At 46.7% G+C, this 20,248-nt stretch overlaps 1 protein-coding gene across 1 annotated transcript in view; it reads right to left on the bottom strand.

Annotated features, from left to right (window-relative positions):
- The window catches only part of LOC126095384 (gonadotropin-releasing hormone receptor-like), an 825,102-nt gene that overhangs the window by 14,831 nt on the left and 790,023 nt on the right, over positions 1-20,248 (bottom strand). The window contains exon 6 of the mRNA XM_049910188.1: positions 2,995-3,122. Within this exon, the coding sequence (XP_049766145.1) occupies positions 2,995-3,122 (128 nt within the window). The remainder of the gene's footprint in view (positions 1-2,994; positions 3,123-20,248) is intronic.

Genomic DNA, 20,248 nt, shown 5'->3' with positions numbered 1-20,248 from the left:
GAGTTATTTTGCGTTACATGTAGTACTTTGTGATGATTACGGGCTTCTTTATTGGTGTGAAAGTACTTTCACAAAACCATGTAAATGATGTAAGAAACAGAATAAATCATAATTATCCTATTACTCTGTAGCAAACCACTGTAGATCGTCGTTTCCACATACGGAAATAGAAAATCGCTGTGAGCAAGCTCTGAAATTTCGTCAGTGGAGTTCGTCTTGACCCTGTATAAATTCACGCGAGGGTCGCCTGACACTTCGTTCTATACAACTGAGCCGCAAGGCGTACTTCATCGATGTAACACGTTTTGGTTCTCTTCTTCCGCGTGTTATCAAAAGTTCCATAGTAACTCTTTCAGACGATCTGATCACGGTTTATTGGTCAGTCGTTGGGACCATACGCGTCCAATCACAGTTCCTTGCGAATAATAAGATCTTTTTTATTCTCCATATGCGCTAAACACACTACTACCTCCCTTTCGGCCACACCGCTGTATAAATCTGTGAATGGCCAATCTAAATTTCGTAGAGGTGAAAATGTCGCATAAATGGATGGCTGAAACTGGTGTCCTGCCAGATCTCATTCCCACATGTGATAGAATTTTTCGGACTCTTTTCTCGGTGTCGATCACAGCGAGCTCTTACGTTCTTCTAACAGTCCCACAAATAACTAACGCAGTTTTATTTTAAAAATGTACCAGTTTGGACTTCTAATAAAATAAAGAAAACATATAAATATTTACCGTACTGCGCAATAATTGTCATTTTGTGTATTGTCGCTAACTAGAAACCTAGTTCTACATCTGCATCTACATGGATACTCTGCAAATCACAGTTAAGTGCCTGGCAGAGGGGTCGTCGAATCACCTTCACAATAGTTTCTATTATTCCAATCTCATACAGCGCGCGAAGAAAAGCGAATACCTGCATGTTTCCGTGCAAGCTCTGATTTCCCTTAATTTATTATGATAATCGTTTCTCCCTATGTAGGTCGGCGTCAACAAAATATTTTCGCATTCGGAGGGGAAATTGGTGATTGAAATTTCGTGAGAAGATCCTGCCGCAACGAAAAACGCCTTTGTTTTCTTGATATCCAGCCCAAATCTTGTATCATTTCAGTGACACTCTCCCCTCTATTTCGCGATAATACAAAACGTGCTGCCCTTCTTTGAACTACCTCGATGTACTCCCGTCAATCCTATCTGATAAGGACCCCACACCGCGCAGCAGTATTCTAAAAAGAGGATTAACAAAAGTAGTGTAGGCTATCCCTTTGGTAGATCTGTTACATTTTCTAATTGTCCTGCCAAGAAGACGCAGTCTTTGTTTAGCCTTCCCCACAACATTTTCTATGTGTTTCTTCCAATTTGTTCGTAATTGTAAATACTAGGTATTTGATTGAATTTACGGCCTTTAGATTTGACTGACTTATCGTGTAACCGAAGTTCGATGGATTCCTTTTAGCACTCTCGAGGATGACCCACACTTTTCGTTATTCAGGGTCAATTCCCCATTTTCGCACCATACAGATATCTTTTCTAAATCATTTTGCATTTTGTTTTGATCTTCTGATGACTTTACTAGTCGATAAACGACAGCATCATCTGCAAACAACCTAAGACAGCTGCTCAGATTGTCTGGTGAATATATAGATAAGGAGCAGTAAAGAGCCTATAACAATAGCTTGCGGAACCTCAGAAATCACAATTGTTTTAGTCGATGACTTTCCATCAACTAATACGATCCGTGACCTCTCTGACAGGAAATCGCTAATACAGTCACATATTCCACAAGCACGCAATTTCACTACAAGCCGCTTGTGTGATACATGGTCAAAAGCTTTCTGGAAAATTTAGAAATACGGAATCAATCTGAAATCCCTTATCAATAGCACTCAACACTTCATGTAAGTAAAGAGCTGGTTGTGTTTCACAACAACGATGTTTTCTAAATCAGTGTTGACTGGGTGTCAACAGACCGTTCTCTTCGAGGTAATTGGTAATGTTCGAATACAAAATATGTTCCAAAATCCTGCCGCAAATCGACGTTAATGATATGGGCCTGTAATTTAGTGGATTAGTCCTACTACCTGTTTTGAATATTGGTGTGACCTCTGCAACTTTCCAGTCTTTGGGTGCGGATCATTCGTCGAGCGAACGGTAAGTATGGAGCTATTGTATCAGCCTACTCTGGAAGGAAACTAACTGCTATACAGTCTAGACCAGAAGACTTGCTTGTGATTTAAGTTGCTTCACTACTCCACGAATATCTACTTATACGTTACTCATGTTGGCAGCTGTTCTTGATTCGAATTCTGGAATATTTATTTCGACGTCTTTGGTGAAGGAATTTCGGAAGGCTGTGTTTACTTACTCTGTTTTGGCAGCACTTTCGTTTATATTATTTCTTTTCTATCGCGCAGAGAAGGCGTTGATTATGTCTTGCCGCTAGCATACGAGCAGTTTCTACAACTGGAACCGATTAGAGTGTAGTGAATGTGTTCACGTTACACGAAGTGCGTGGTATAATAACGTGAAATGGGAACCGTACATTTTTCACACAACAGCACAGCTTCTTTAGGTGCAACGACATAGAAAAAGTTTTTGTACATAATTGGAATAGCAAGTGTAGGACGACCGCTTCTTGCAGAAATAATAAACAACCAATCTGTTGCAAAATGGAGGGTTTATTAAAATACAATTAACAAGGTTTAAATGTTCATAAAAACGTCTTCGTCAGACGGAAATATTGACAACTGGGTTACATGTTGTGGCAGGGGTACTTTAAGATATAGCCCAAAGACGTCAGTCAAATGCAAAATTTCCCCTCCATAATAATTAAAACATCCACAGCGTTGTTGTTGTCGTTTGGTATTTCCTTACCAATCTACACCTAGTGCGCTGAAACCATGGTAAGGAGTTTTAATAAAGCAACTGATTGGCTCTTTAGTATTTCTACAGGAAAACAATAACCTTCTTTGAAATGGTTTACACATACCTCCCTCTATCGCTGAGTCGACCCCTGCGTTTTGGTCTCCATAGGTGGAAAGCGCCATAGATGATTGGGTTGACCAGGCTGTTGGACATCCCAAAGAAGAAGATGGCCGACTGCAGGTCCTCACTCAGCTGCAACAGCAGACAGCAGTCACTGCCGACGCCCCAGCAGTCAAACAAAACACACACACACACACACACACACAAAGACAATAACATTATTCTGGCGATCAGACGACATCCACAACGCAGGAGTCGGTAATAACTGTAGCAGAAGGCAATTTCTTACGTATACCCGCTAGTAAATTGACAACAGTATCAATATCGATTATATTAACCTACATAAACTCACTCCCTCGATAGCTTCTACCTGTTAAGTTGCGGGGACAGTACTGTCTGTATTGAACAAAGCGAGGGTGGGAGAAACAAAAGTCTCTCGGAAAGAATTTCATGCTCCGTAAGACATACAACCCAACTTACATGAACTACCTAATTTCTCACCCTGTAGTTGCAGGGGTAGTGAATGCAGCAATGTAAGGTTCCACTTACTATCGCACGGAGCATGTTATCGACCTTCGTGGGTTCCTAAAATTCTAATTATTAAGTCCTTGTTGGAAAAAATACATGTGGATCCTACGTAGCGTTCGACAGGATTTCACACACTCCACTTCAGAGAAAGTGTTTCAGTTCCAACGATGAAAACGGCTTTGTAAAGATGGTTGGGAGCAAAATAATAACCACAGTTCTTAGCCCATTTTTTATTCATTACACGTTTCGGACTCTGCCTATCTTTAGATGGCCTGGTGACAAAGTGGTAACAGAAAAACGCGAACATTTTATATCAAATAGTGTAATATGTTTTTAAATTACCGCTTATATGCCATTTACCGTAGCATCATAGTACTTACACCATCCAGCGTCAGTAAGCTCTCTTCCATGATATTAAAACCCTGTACGTTTTTACATTTGCCTTTTAAATTTTTCTTTGCCTGAGGTTGGCATTAAACTCATTTATGATGCAAGAAAATACTGTATAAATTTTGTAACTGATACTGTTATCATCACTTGCATTTACGTATCGGCCACTTAGGACAGGGCTACAGCTCTTACGCCATGTGGCGTCAACAATCTCTCTTAGGGGTACCTGTCTGCCAACCACATCACTCGGCTGTAAACAGCACAAGTCTCGTCATAATGAAGTTATCTACAGACAGAAACAGGAAACTTATGATGTATACTCATTCTGTACTAAATACTATGTATGTTGTTTTAAATGCCTTTGTTGTTCAATCACAAATTCAAATGGATCTGAGCACTACGGGACTTAACATCTGGGGTCATCAGTCCCCTAGAACTTAGAACTACTAAAACCTAACTAACCTAAGGACATCACATACATCCATGCCCGAGGCAGGATTCGAACCTGCCACCGTATCAGTCGCGCGGTTCCGGACGGAAGCGCCTAGAACCGCTCGTCCACGGCGGCCGGCTCTTCAATCACATTTTAGCATAGCTCCTCCTTTAAGACACTAGTGAAAAATTTGCAAGATGGTAGAAAAATACTTTTCTATTATCAGTCTGAAGATGGGCAGAGCCCGAATAGTGTTATGAACAATAAACCGATCCAAAAACTCATCCAATCTATCTGTAGCATGAATCAGCAAACCAGTGTTTAATAGCATTAGTTGAAAACAGTCTTGGTTGCAGTTTTAGTTGTTTTATTTATCAACTTCGCGCTTCACCTTATTTAGGCATCTTCAGGCTGATCTTAATTTGGTATTTCTTAGGACGATCCATTAGACAGTTGCTTCTGTGAACGTGAACGCGTCATGCAGGTCTTGGAGTCACTCACGTCCATCTAGAAAGTATTTACTGAGGTTAACAAAGGCGATGTTGGCCTGATGTTCTTGACGATGCCCTTCAGCTACACTGTCTAATGGATCGTCCTAAGAAATACCAAATGAAGATCAGCCCAGATATGCCTAAAATAGGGTGAAACGCGTAGTTGGTAAATAAAAAGAACTAAAATTGCAACCAAGACTGTTTTCAACTAATACGATCCAGAAATAGTGTGTGAATATTACATTGCAACTAACCGCCTATTTTAGAGCCCCTTTCATCAAAACTATTATAACAGCCACCCGCCTCTACTGCAACTTTCTCACGTCTACAATGTTTCAGTTCCAATGCAGTTTTTCCAAAAACGATGGACGATAATCCACAAGCTGATACGACGTAAATAGAAAACAGGGAAGAATTATTATTAGAATATCATTATTATCAAACCAATCTTGCATATTTTAATCCGTGCGAGATCAGACACATTCACATTCTGTATTTGTACCAATGCAATGGCCAGAGGTGAAAAATATCATCACCTGAAACATTTTCAGCACTTCGCCACTGACTTCCAATGTGCCAGTAAAACCCATGGGTGACTACTGTTCTAGTGCCCAAAAAACTACAATCACACGATTTTACTTCACATTTATATGCAGACAATCATGATTATAGTGTTCTTCTAAAAATGCCCCACACGTCAACACTTTTTTCTCTTCCTTTTTTCTTTTTTACTGCAGGAGGGAGCTAGGTAGAAACTGAGTGCACGTACCACTTGGTTACTACACTCCTGGAAATTGAAATAAGAACGCCGTGAATTCATTGTCCCAGGAAGGGGAAACTTTATTGACACATTCCTGGGGTCAGATACATCACATGATCACACTGACAGGCACATAGACACAGGCAACAGAGCATGCACAATGTCGGCACTAGTACAGTGTATATCCACCTTTCGCAGCAATGCAGGCTGCTATTCTCCCATGGAGACGATCGTAGAGATGCTGGTTGTAGTCCTGTGGAACGGCTTGCCATGCCATTTCCACCTGGCGCCTCAGTTGGACCAGCGTTCGTGCTGGACGTGCAGACCGCGTGAGACGACGCTTCATCCAGTCCCAAACATGCTCAATGGGGGACAGATCCGGAGATCTTGCTGGCCAGGGTAGTTGACTTACACCTTCTAGAGCACGTTGGGTGGCACGGGATACATGCGGACGTGCATTGTCCTGTTGGAACAGCAAGTTCCCTTGCCGGTCTAGGGATGGTAGAACGATGGGGTCGATGACGGTTTGGATGTACCGTGCACTATTCAGTGTCCCGTCGACGATCACCAGTGGTGTACGGCCAGTGTAGGAGATCGCTCCCCACACCATGATGCCGGGTGTTGGCCCTGTGTGCCTCGGTCGTATGCAGTCCTGATTGTGGCGCTCACATGCACGGCGCCAAACACGCATACGACCATCATTGGCACCAAGGCAGAAGCGACTCTCATCGCTGAAGACGACACGTCTCCATTCGTCCCTCCATTCACGCCTGTCGCGACACCACTGGAGGTGGGCTGCACGATGTTGGGGCGTGAGCGGAAGACGGCCTAACGGTGTGCGGGACTGTAGCCCAGCTTCATGGAGACGGTTGCGAATGGTCCTCGCCGATACCCCAGGAGCAACAGTGTCCCTAATTTGCTGGGAAGTGGCAGTGCGGTCCCCTACGGCACTGCGTAGGATCCTACGGTCTTGGCGTGCATCCGTGCGTCGCTGCGGTCCGGTCCCAGGTCGACGGGCACGTGCACCTTCCGCCGACCACTGGCGACAACATCGATGTACTGTGGAGACCTCACGCCCCACGTGTTGAGCAATTCGGCGGTACGTCCACCCGGCCTCCCGCATGCCCACTATACGCCCTCGCTCAAAGTCCGTCAACTGCACATACGGTTCACGTCCACGCTGTCGCGGCATGCTACCAGTGTTAAAGACTGCGATGGAGCTCCGTATGCCACGGCAAACTGGCTGACACTGACGGCGGCGGTGCACAAATGCTGCGCAGCTAGCGCCATTCGGCGGCCAACACCGCGGTTCCTGGTGTGTCCGCTGCGCCGTGCGTGTGATCATTGCTTGTACAGCCCTCTCGCAGTGTCCGGAGCAAGTATGGTGGGTCTGACACACCGGTGTCAATGTGTTCTTTTTTCCATTTCCAGGAGTGTATTTACAATGGTAGGCCACGACGTTCGCATCAAGGATTTACTTCAAACTTTGTACACCTTTAGTAGGCCATTAAAACAACACAATGTGCAAGCAGCAACGTTCACTGCTCTGGAAATTCCTAGAAAATAGCAAGAGAAGTTTTTCGTAACTGGTGTATCTGTGCGTACGTACTAAACGTTAGTGTTCATGGCGGTTTAGTGGTTAGCGTTCGACTTTCGTAAGACGTGTGTCTCTGAGACGATGGTTCGACTCACGTTCAAATCTTCATTTCTGTAGTACAGGTTAACTTCTGTGGTATTTAAAGAAACTGCGACTACACTATTAGTTCTTACTACACTAGCAACGTCTCACCTCATCGCAAGTTAACTTTCAAATAATACCTGCCTCTGTGTCTGCAGCTCGAAGCGTCGGGGTGCAAAGTAGTTTTTGGAACCTGACCAGGTTGCATGTGTAAGAGACTTAGAAAATCACAGTAAGCAACATCTTCAGGAAAATTCTTTGTGTTTTTCAAATTACTTGTCGATAGTTATAAATATATTTGTTCTACTAATAAAATTTAACAAGAAATTATAAGTACTCAAACAAAATTAAATTCATTAAAACTTCATGCAAACACATATGGTTCTTTTTGTTGTTGTATTACTTCTCAAATGTCATATAAATTAAATAATATGACCAGTGATGAAACAAATAGAGACTAAAAATTAAGTTTGAGCGGGAGTCGAACCATCGCTTGAGGCACGTTCGTCTTTCGACGCTCAACTCTTTAACGTCCGGCAGCTATCCACACGTAGATGAGGAACATAATAGATGCGTAAAAGTCTCTTGCGATTTTCTCGGGACTGTCAGAGTAGTGCATCTACGTGCACATTCTTGTTGTTGTTGTTGTTGTTGGGGCCTTCAGTCCTGAGACTGGTTTGATACAGCTCCGCATGCTACTCTACCCTGTGCAAGCTTCTTCATCTCCCAGTACGTACTGCAGCCTACATCCTTCTGAATCTTCTTAGTGTGTTCATCTCTTGGTCTCCCTCTACGATTTTTACCCTCCACGGTGCCCTCCAATACTAAATTGGTGATCCCTTGATGCCTCAGAACATGTCCTAGCAACCGATCCCTTCTTCTAGTCAAGTTGTGCCACAAACTTCTCTTCTCCCCAATCCTATTCAATACCTCCTCATTAGTTATGTGATCTACCCATCTGATCTTCAGCATTCTTCTACATCACCACATTTCGAAAGCTTCTATTCTCTTCTTGTCCAAACTACTTATCGTCCATGTTTCACTTCCATACATGGATACACTCCGTACAAATACTTTCAAAGAAAACTTCCTGACTTAAATCTATTCTCGATGTTAAGAAATTTCTCTTCTTCAGAAACGAGTTCCTTGCCAGTCTACAATTTTATATCCTCTCTACTTCGACCATCATCAGTTATTTTGCTCCGCAAATAGCAAGACTCCTTTACTACTTTAAGTGTCTCATTCCCTAATCTAATTCCTTCAGCATCACCTGATTTATTTCGACTACATTCCGCTATCCTCGTTTTGCTTTTGCTGATGTTCATCTTATATCCTCCTTTCAAGACACTGTTCATTCCGTTCAACTGCTCTTCCAAGTCCTTTCCTGTCTCTGACAGAATTACAATATCATCGGCAAACCTCAAAGTTTTTGTTTCTTCTCCATGGATTTTGATACCTACTCCAAATTTTTCTTTTGTTTCCTTTACTGCTTTCTCAATATACAGATTGAATAATATCGGGGAGAGGCTACAACTCTGTCTCACTCCCTTCCCAACCACTGCTTCCCTTTCACGTCCCTCGACTCTTATAACTGCCATTTGGTTTCTGTACAAACTGTAAATACCCTTTCGCTCCCTGTATTTTACCCCTGCCACCTTCAGAATTTGAAAGAGAGTATTCCAGTCAACATTGTCAAAAGCTTTCTCTAAGTCTACGAATGCTAGAAAGGTAGGTTTGCCTTTTCTTAATCTAGCTTCTAAGATAAGTTGTAGGGTCAGTATTGCCTCACGTGTTCCAATGTTTCTACGGAATCCAAACTGATCCTCCCCGAGGTCGGCTTCTACCAGTTTTGCCATTCGTCTGTAAAGAACTCATGTTAGTATTTTGTAGCCGTGACATGTTAAACTGATAGTTCGGTGTTTCCAGAATGAGATTTTCACTCTGCAGCGGAGTGTGCGCTGATATGAAACTTCCTGGCAGATTAAAACTGTGTGCCCGACCGAGACTCGAACTCGGGACCTTTGCCTTTCGCGGGCAAGTGCTCTACCAACTGAGCTACCGAAGCACGACTCACGTCCGGTACTCACAGCTTTACTTCCGCCAGTACCTCGTCTCCTACCTTCCAAACTTTACAGAAGCTCTCCTGCGAACCTTGCAGAACTAGCACTCCTGAAAGAAAGGATATTGCGGAGACATGGCTTAGCCACAGCCTGGGGGATGTTTCCAGAATGAGATTTTCACTCTGCAGCGGAGTGTGCGCTGATATGAAACTTCCTGGCAGATTAAAACTGTGTGCCCGACCGAGACTCGAACTCGGGACCTTTGCCTTTCGCGGGCAAGTGCTCTACCAACTGAGCTACCGAAGCACGACTCACGTCCGGTACTCACAGCTTTACTTCCGCCAGTACCTCGTCTCCTACCTTCCAAACTTTACAGAAGCTCTCCTGCGAACCTTGCAGAACTAGCACTCCTGAAAGAAAGGATATTGCGGAGACATGGCTTAGCCACAGCCTGGGGGATATTTCCAGAATGAGATTTTCACTCTGCAGCGGAGTGTGCGCTGATATGAAACTTCCTGGCAGATTAAAACTGTGTGCCCGACCGAGACTCGAACTCGGGACCTTTGCCTTTCGCGGGCAAGTGCTCTACCAACTGAGCTACCGAAGCACGACTCACGTCCGGTACTCACAGCTTTACTTCCGCCAGTACCTCGTCTCCTACCTTCCAAACTTTACAGAAGCTCTCCTGCGAACCTTGCAGAACTAGCACTCATGAAAGAAAGGATATTGCGGAGACATGGCTTAGCCACAGCCTGGGGGATGTTTCCAGAATGAGATTTTCACTCTGCAGCGGAGTGTGCGCTGATATGAAACTTCCTGGCAGATTAAAACTGTGTGCCCGACCGAGACTCGAACTCGGGACCTTTGCCTTTCGCGGGCAAGTGCTCTACCAACTGAGCTACCGAAGCACGACTCACGTCCGGTACTCACAGCTTTACTTCCGCCAGTACCTCGTCTCCTACCTTCCAAACTTTACAGAAGCTCTCCTGCGAACCTTGCAGAACTAGCACTCCTGAAAGAAAGGATATTGCGGAGACATGGCTTAGCCACAGCCTGGGGGATGTTTCCAGAATGAGATTTTCACTCTGCAGCGGAGTGTGCGCTGATATGAAACTTCCTGGCAGATTAAAACTGTGTGCCCGACCGAGACTCGAACTCGGGACCTTTGCCTTTCGCGGGCAAGTGCTCTACCAACTGAGCTACCGAAGCACGACTCACGTCCGGTACTCACAGCTTTACTTCCGCCAGTACCTCGTCTCCTACCTTCCAAACTTTACAGAAGCTCTCCTGCGAACCTTGCAGAACTAGCACTCCTGAAAGAAAGGATATTGCGGAGACATGGCTTAGCCACAGCCTGGGGGATGTTTCCAGAATGAGATTTTCACTCTGCAGCGGAGTGTGCGCTGATATGAAACTTCCTGGCAGATTAAAACTGTGTGCCCGACCGAGACTCGAACTCGGGACCTTTGCCTTTCGCGGGCAAGTGCTCTACCAACTTTTTTTTTTTTTTTTTTTTTTCCGACCCAGCCGGGAATCGAACCCGGGCCCTTTGGATTGACATTCTGTCGCGCTGACCACTTTTTTTTTTTTTTTTTGTACAATAACAAACATAAACTGCTTCTATCATTTTTTTTAAATATATAAGACGATGAAATAAAAAGAAAATGTTTCTGGGAAACGTAAATAAGTGGATTGTTTTTAACATAATAGTGAAAAAAATAAATAAAATATCCTGCTTCTGGCAGTACAAACAATAACGGTCTACGTTCCTCTTTTAGGCGCGTACCTCGCTAATCCCGTCACACCTCGCGTTGGTGTCGGGTACGTCTTCACGTGTGTTTGTGGATCCTCTCCACTGTCCTGGTCCTTTCTTGTTCAGATACTTATAGACAATAATTACATTCTCCTACCCGGGACACCCCAACTGGGTGGGGGATCAAGCAAGGCACTCCCTAAAAAAATTTGCGTAATATGCTCGATATCTCGGATGTCTCAGAAGCTGTGAGTGATGTTCCTGTAGTAAGGCCCAAAAGTCAAGCACATTCTTACTGCCGTCTCGGAAAAGATAACGCACAGTCAAACCTCGAATCCAAGTCACTGCGTTTGTCTTCGTTCGGGGATAATATGTCCTATCTGGGAGAAGTAGTGTGCGTGGTTCTATTGTTTGCGGCCCCACCCGAAGGAGGAAGGCGATCATTTTTTTGACCAAACACCAGACGTCCGCCGAAGGACCGCATATCAGGCGATGCTCCTCAGTGTCTATAACATTGCACTGCGGACACAGTGGCTCGTCCGCCATATGAATTGTATGCAACCTGGAACGAGTCACGTATTTCCCATTTACCACCTGATACCACAATGCGCGCGTTCCCGTATCGAGGTGTGGGTGGTGCACTGTACGCCATACCACTGACCACGTAACTGTTGGTTGGCGGCGCTCTACGGGATTATTCGGCCGTCGTCGAGTGAAGATGTGATATATATCACGTGCCGTTGCCGTCCTGGTAGTCGGTAGTTCCATATGTACATAACTGTGTTCCACAAAGAAGGTTCGCATATGGGCAAGCGATGGTGAGATGTGAGCCACCGTTACCGGAGCCGAAAGAGAAGGTGGAGCGAGTTCGTCTATCAAGCTGCCCGTCAGACTTGTCTGGTGTCGTGTCCACATCTTTATCATTGTGGTTACATAAATAGCCACTGCTCGGTCGCGTACGTGGACTAGTCCAAGACCTCCACGACTACGAGGTAGAGTGAGGGTTTCGTACCCTACCTTAAAAAGCAGACCTGTGCTCACAAAATATCCGAGTGCCGCCAGGATTCGGCGGGCCAACACCAGCGGCATAGGAAGAACTTGTGCCAGGTGGGGGATGCGAGAGGCTAGATAAGTGTTGGCAAAGGTGACCCGTTGTATCATATCCAGTGCCCTTAACCTGTGACTTCGGACACTCGCACGAATTGTTTGCAGAAGATTTCTGTAACTCAGTGCCGCCGTGCGTCGAACGTCGGTAGTGAAGATAATTCCTAGGCATTTCATCTTGTTGATCGGCTGTAATGGTGCTACACTTCCTGTTGGGAGTCCTCTCCCGATGTTCATCGCTCCCGACTTTGCCATGTTCAGGCGACTTCCCGTAGCCATACAATACAAATTAATCCAATGCAAGGCCGCTCCTGCCTCGTCGCCTGACCTTGCTAAAAACACTAGGTCATCTGCGTATGTTCGGCATACAAACTTGGTGTGCCTTATCGTCATTCCTTGGAGTCGATTCCGGAGCCCGCAAAGCAGCGGCTCGACAGCGATGGCATACAATATCGTTGACAGCGGGCACCCTTGTCTGACCGATCGTGAGATGGTGATGGGCCCCACCAAGCGTCCATTGATGAGCACTTTGGATGCGGCTCCGTGGAGTAGTCGCATGACGACGGTGACAAAACTTTCCGGAAACTTCATTTTCATCATCACGTCCGTGAGATAAGCATGACTCAGCCTGTCAAATGCGCGATCGAAGTCTATCGATACCAATACACCCCGGAGACGACATGTTGATGCCAGTGCGATAACATCGCGGTAGTCGCTGAGTGCCGTTTGTATATTGCTAGCTCCTCCTAGCTGGGTTTGGTCGAGTGAAATCACTTGTCGTATTACGCGTTTAAAGCGTGCTGCAAGTATCCTGGCGTAGATCTTGTAGTCGCAATTAAGAAGGGTCAGTGGCCGGTAGGCCTGTATCCCTGTGCCGCCAGATGGTTTGTGGATGGGGATGATCATTCCTTCCACGAAGGAGGGTGGAAGAGGCACGTTGGGAGACATCAATTCGCCGTACATGGCAGTCCATCGTGGAATCATGAGATCTTTAAATGTACGATAGAACTCCAACGGAAACCCGTCGGGCCCCGGCGATTTGTGCGACGCTCCCTTATCAATCGCTTCCATTACGTCGTCAACTGTGATTTCACCTGTTAACTCCAGGTTGGCCGACTCGTCGAGACACGCGGAGAGCGTTCGTCGGACCTCATGAAAGGCTGCCTGATCGTGTTCCGCTTCTTCATAGAGATGACCGTAGTGTTCCACGAAAGCGTTGGCAATGTCTTTTTGCGTTGTCATGCGGCGACCATCTGGCAGTACGACCGTCTGTATTAAGGTTCTGCGGCTACGTTGTTTTTCTCTAATAACGTGATACATCGACGGGGATTCTCCACGGACTCGTTCAAAGGCCCTTGCACGGATTGCGACACCCTCCAGTCGGCGGCGCGTTATGGAAATTATTTGGGCCTGTGCTCGTTTTATACCGGCACGACGCTCCTGTGAAGGTGCTTGTACAGATAGTTCGCGGAGCATCGTGAAATAAAATTCCGTCGTGTACCGCCTCCACATCATCTGCTCTCTTCCGTATGCAATTAACGCTCGGCGCAATGCAGGCTTAACGCATTCCAGCCACCACTGCAACGTCGTCGGATATGTCGGGAGGCGTCGTTCACACACATGCCAAGTGTCTTCGACTAAGCGTCTGCACTCAGGTTCCCTAAGGTGTGCTGTATTCAGTTTCCAAACACTGCGACTCCTCCACACCTGTTGACGACTCAGGGAGACCGTGCATATATATGCTATGTGATCTGAAAAGGCGACAGGCCACAATTCCGCATCGAGGATCGCAGGTTCGAGACGACGTGTTACGTAAATGCGATCGAGACGACTTGCAGAGTGACTCGTGACGTAGGTGTATCCACGTCTGTCGCCATGTATCTGCTCCCATGTATCAATGAGATTCATGTCCAGTATGAGTTGCCGCAGCTCCGGGCATGAAGTATAACGGGGGTGTTGATCTTTTGGTGCGAGCACGCAGTTGAAGTCGCCTCCAAATAAGACATGTTCATACCGACCTAAGAATAGTGTTGCAATCTCCTCTGCGTAAAATCGGGATCGGTCGCGCCGTCTGTCTGACCCCGACGGTGCGTAAATGTTAACGACCCGTACTCCCAACACTGTGAGCGCTAGTCCTCGCGCTGACGGCAGGTACACCACGTCCTCGGCTACTATGCCGCTACGTAGAAGTATCGCTGTTCCGCTGCCGCCGTCGGCAGTAGGTGTAATGTACGTATCGTACTCATAGAGGTCGGGGAAGCTCTCAACACATACTTCTTGCAGCAGAACGATGTCGACGTCTGACGCATGCAACATGTCTCGTAATAATTGCAATTTGACAGGCGTTCTGATCGTATTAATATTAATAGAGGCTGTTCGATATGCCTGCCGCTGTTCCGCAGTGCGTAAAGCGCACATGAACGCTTATGTTAATTTGTGTGCTGCTGCCCGGTGACATGCTGTCTGTGCGTCAGTCTGCCTCTTCTGCGCGGTTAACATCCGGTGGACGCAGCACTCGCCATTGCGGGTGCGTCGTCGGTGTGGGGGTCAGTATCTGATTCGTCGGCCCAGTTCCTGTGCTGGAGGTCCAGCTCCCGTCGTGTCTCTCCGGCCGGGCTGACCGAAGGCGGTGGCGTTGCTGCGGTGGGTGGAGGGACTCCGTCCGTCGGCTTTCCGTCCGGTGTGTCTGTATTCAACCCCTGCGTAGCATGATTCGCGTCGTACTGCTGTGTGGGAGGTAGATCCTCCCGTTGCGCATCCGGATGCACTGTATCGACGTTACACCCAAGTCCGTCTGACGTGGACTGCAGTAAGCAGGTATCCGACGGCGCGAGCCGTCGTTTCTTGTGGCGCTTCGGTGATCGTTGTTTGCGCGTGTGCGCCTCCGTATCCGAGTGCGGAAGTGACTCCCGGTGCTCAGGGACGAAAGCAGCTGTCGGCACAACAGCAGGATCAATTTCCATTTCTCCTACCGATCCTTTCCGCTCGGTTAAGTGCGTCGTCGGCGCCGGAGCGGCAGAGGTGTGCGTCGTTTCGTCACTGGAGGCGGTCTCTGCCGCAGTCGGTTGCCGTAAACTGTCAGGATTCTGTAGCTGGTCATTCTTCGGGATGGGATCCGTTCGAAATGCGTCCGCATACGTTAGTGGCAGCGGCGTCAACGTGGACGGAGGTACGGGTTCGCCGTTTGGAACTTGCACTATCCTCCGCTGCATACATTCGGAACGGACGTGGCCCTCTTTCCCACAGCCTGAGCATGTTTTGGGTTGTCCATCGTAGATGACTATAGCTCTGCATCCGCCGATGAACAAGTACGAGGGTACATGTCGTGTCAGTTCTATTCTGATTTGACGCACTCCGTTGAGAACGGGGTAAGTCGTGAAGTTGGACCATTTTTCCTCAACGTGGCTAAGCACTCTTCCATATGGGCGTAAGGCGTCAACGACCAGGTCAGACGGAACCTCGAAGGGAAGTTCGAAAATACGTATGTTCCGTAAGCCCAGTCCTGCATGATCAATAGTTACTTCTCCAACATGTCCATCAGAGTGACAAAATTTGAGTCCATGTTTAGTATCTCGGATGATTCTGTCACATACTGCGTCGTTAATCAGCTTGACGTAAACAACACTGCTCACTATGGAGAGGTGGATTCCGATAAGTTCGTTGTAGTCAAGTTTAACTTCGTCTCGTAGCAACCTTTCTATTTCGTAGGCTTTCGGTCTCGCATATTCATTCGAAAAACTAATCTTGAGAGTCGACTTTCGGTATGCATGTGCCATTCTATATCGAGTCGTCTAAACGCACTAGTACGCCGACGAGATAAACAACCGCGCGAGCGCGAACTTCTCCGGCAGGGACGTAAACAGACGTCCGTGCCGTAGCACCGCCGAAGGCAGACTGCGGTACTCTGTAAAGTTTGGAAGGTAGGAGACGAGGTACTGGCGGAAGTAAAGCTGTGAGTACCGGACGTGACTCGTGCTTCGGTAGCTCAGTTGGTAGAGCACTTGCCCGCGAAAGGCAAAGGTCCCGAGTTCGAGTCTCGGTCGGGCACACAGTTTTAATCTGCCAGGAAGTTTCATATCAGCGCACACTCGGCTGCAGAGTGAAAATCTCATTCTGGAAACATCCCCCAGGCTGTGGCTAAGCCATGTCTCCGCAATATCCTTTCTTTCAGGAGTGCTAGTTCTGCAAGGTTCGCAGGAGAGCTTCTGTAAAGTTTGGAAGGTAGGAGACGAGGTACTGGCGGAAGTAAAGCTGTGAGTACCGGACGTGAGTCGTGCTTCGGTAGCTCAGTTGGTAGAGCACTTGCCCGCGAAAGGCAAAGGTCCCGAGTTCGAGTCTCGGTCGGGCACACAGTTTTAATCTGCCAGGAAGTTTCATATCAGCGCACACTCCGCTGCAGAGTGAAAATCTCATTTTGGAAACATCCCCCAGGCTGTGGCTAAGCCATGTCTCCGCAATATCCTTTCTTTCATGAGTGCTAGTTCTGCAAGGTTCGCAGGAGAGCTTCTGTAAAGTTTGGAAGGTAGGAGACGAGGTACTGGCGGAAGTAAAGCTGTGAGTACCGGACGTGAGTCGTGCTTCGGTAGCTCAGTTGGTAGAGCACTTGCCCGCGAAAGGCAAAGGTCCCGAGTTCGAGTCTCGGTCGGGCACACAGTTTTAATCTGCCAGGAAGTTTCATATCAGCGCACACTCCGCTGCAGAGTGAAAATCTCATTTTGGAAACATCCCCCAGGCTGTGGCTAAGCCATGTCTCCGCAATATCCTTTCTTTCATGAGTGCTAGTTCTGCAAGGTTCGCAGGAGAGCTTCTGTAAAGTTTGGAAGGTAGGAGACGAGGTACTGGCGGAAGTAAAGCTGTGAGTACCGGACGTGAGTCGTGCTTCGGTAGCTCAGTTGGTAGAGCACTTGCCCGCGAAAGGCAAAGGTCCCGAGTTCGAGTCTCGGTCGGGCACACAGTTTTAATCTGCCAGGAAGTTTCATATCAGCGCACACTCCGCTGCAGAGTGAAAATCTCATTCTGGAAACATCCCCCAGGCTGTGGCTAAGCCATGTCTCCGCAATATCCTTTCTTTCAGGAGTGCTAGTTCTGCAAGGTTCGCAGGAGAGCTTCTGTAAAGTTTGGAAGGTAGGAGACGAGGTACTGGCGGAAGTAAAGCTGTGAGTACCGGACGTGAGTCGTGCTTCGGTAGCTCAGTTGGTAGAGCACTTGCCCGCGAAAGGCAAAGGTCCCGAGTTCGAGTCTCGGTCGGGCACACAGTTTTAATCTGCCAGGAAGTTTGATAGTTCGGTAATTTTCACGTCTGTCAACACCTGCTTTCTTTTGGATTGGAATTATTATATTCTTCCTGAAGTCTGAGGGTATTTCGCCGTTATGTTGCTTTAATGGCCTACTAAAGGTGTACAAAGTTTGAAATAGATCTGTGATCTCAACGTCATGGCCTACCCTTGTCCGTTTATTGTGCCCCTTATAGTGATGTAGTCTTTCCTGTGCTTTCAGTTGGCTAGAGTACGATTAGCCAATAGGACCGTCATCAAAAAAGATAGAGGGAAGATAAAAATTTCACGCCCTGTCAAGGAGGAGGTCTCCAAATACGGAACTTGAATTGGGCGATGGCAGGGAAGGAAATTGGCCGTTCTACCAAGACAACCAGCTGGGAATTTGCGCTAAACAATTTAGGGAAGTAACGGAGAACCTACACTTGCAGCCTAGCACCGCTTTTTCCCACCGACCTGTCGAATACGGGCGCCGTGTCTGTGGCAGAACAAGTGTGCATGCGGACAGCGGGAAGACGTCTGGACCACAGCGGACAGCCAGCGCGGCGCCCACTGTTGGGTTTTCCTTGACGCGGCAGCAGAGGGAGTGTGGCGCGGCGTGCCCACAACACAGCGCACAGCCTCGCCGTCCTTCTAGACCAGGGGCGGGCAGGAATTCTGCACGTGTGCGGTGCACATGCACGTGTGCAGTTAACAGGTGTTCTGCGTGCACACAGGGGCAAGCTGGCCACCCGCTTCTCTCCCCTCCCCACCATACCGTCTCTCCGCTTCTTCCCCTGTAATGCGTTTTGTTTCCTGGCCTGCTTTATTAAATGAAGGAATAAGGTTAGTAGGAGTGCTTGAAAGTAATCATGGTTTGAAAGAGTACCTATTACCTACGATACGTTTTATTTAATTATCACAGGTGGTGTTTACAATACGTTTAATGTCTGGAACAAAATTTCTACACACAGACAAACGCAAACAGTTACGTAAATTTTCATTACTGGTATTTGCTCTTAACCGAGACTTATTAATTTTCATAACAGAAAAAAAATCTCTCACAAAAGTATGTCGAGCCCAACATTGACTATCTTCATGGCTTCACGATGGAGACGAGGAAACTCTTGCTGCGGAAAGTCGTGATAAAAATCTATTACACGTCTTGCCAAAAGGAACTTGTCTCTCAGACGAGAATTACACTGTAGATCTATTAATTCCATTTGAAAACTGAGATGAATATCATCTACAGAAACCAGATTCTCTCGAGAACTATTCAAAACCTTGGGGTAAGTAAGATATAACCGCAAATCGCTTGAGAAATTCCTCTTTTATTGCACTAAGAACGGCAACATACTGAAATTTATTATAATGGCTTTCAATATTAAACTTCCGCTCACCAGCGAGAATACTGTCACATATTATACATTTCCAATTTTCATGTTTTTCCACAGAGAACAAATGATTCTCCCATTCCTTTTTAAAAGATAGCAAATCTTCAATTCTCCGTTTCCTTGATTCACTCTGCATTTTCCGGTTATTGAAATACAACGTTCACTACGTAGTGGTTGCTTCGCTTCAGTGACCGCAGCTTAGCCTGGTACTACACTGCCGCAACCTGCCGGCTGTCGCCACAGCCCCTGTCGACTATTGCACGCGAGCAGCACACGTGCAGCGCTGTGTGCTCATGAGCAGCGTGCAACGTTTGCCCGCCCCTGTTCTAGACGGTTCCCGGTTCTGCGTGCAGCACCGCGACGATCGTATCTGTGTGCGGAGGCGCCGAGGGGAGCGAATGTCGACAGGCTGCATTCCTCATCATCATACGCGCTCAGTACCTGTCGCGACATCGAGTAGCGCGACTGGGTACACAATACAATCTCCTCTGGTGAAGGCCCGTAATTTGAACAGCACGTATTATTGGTTTGATCTGTTAAGGCCGGTGTCTGCGCCATATTTTTGAGGCCTCCGTGACGTCATCTTTCAACAGGATAATGCAAGAGCGTATGTTATCCGTATCTTCCTGATTAACCTCGATACAGAGCGTCGCCTTGTCGTCACGTTCTGCGGGTCGCTTAGCCGCTGAAAAGACCTAGCCACGGATTGCAGAGACACTGACGCGCAACTAGTGGACAGTTACTGCGATCTATGAATTCTCAACTATTGTCATTGAGTTGAAGTAGCCTATAATGACGTATCCGTTGTTATCGTTGGTAGCATCTCTATGTACTATCTTTTCCACCTATAAATTCTATAAGGAACATTGAGAATAGTATGCATATTCTCCGCAGGGTGCAAAAAGGCAGTATTTTTAATGTATTAGAAGAGCCTGAAAGCGAAAAAACAAGAGCCAACAAACGTACTTAATAGCTAGAGCCACTTGGTGCCCAATTCGTACTTTGCTTTATCTGACAATTTTTTTTTCTTTATTGAATTTCCGCTGTGCAGCCTACATATATTAAAAACATAATGAGGAGATAATAAGACAACAAAAACAGGTGACAAAACGGTGACTGGTTAAAATTGGAAGTTGGCGAAATGTTGCGAAGTGAAAATAAAAAAGACGAAGGGTTGGTGATGCCGACTAAAACACATAGTGATTACACAGGCACAATTAAAAAAACATGGTGACAGTCTGGTTTCTGTTCGCAAGAGTTAAAAAACACATCTAGCGACAGTTTGGTGTCTGTGCAGAACTCTGAAAGGTGACGCACAAGACTGAATACTCACTTAAAGCTGCACCGTAGAGGAAACACGATGGCAGATGTGGGAGGGGGGGGGGGGAGGACCTGGACCTATGAGGGGGGAAAAA

The sequence above is a fragment of the Schistocerca cancellata genome, chromosome 8 (genome assembly GCF_023864275.1).
Source record: "Schistocerca cancellata isolate TAMUIC-IGC-003103 chromosome 8, iqSchCanc2.1, whole genome shotgun sequence".
Taxonomy (NCBI): Eukaryota; Metazoa; Arthropoda; class Insecta; order Orthoptera; family Acrididae; genus Schistocerca; species Schistocerca cancellata.
Note: the sequence above shows the minus strand (reverse complement) of the source record. Positions and strands in the feature narration are given on the sequence as shown.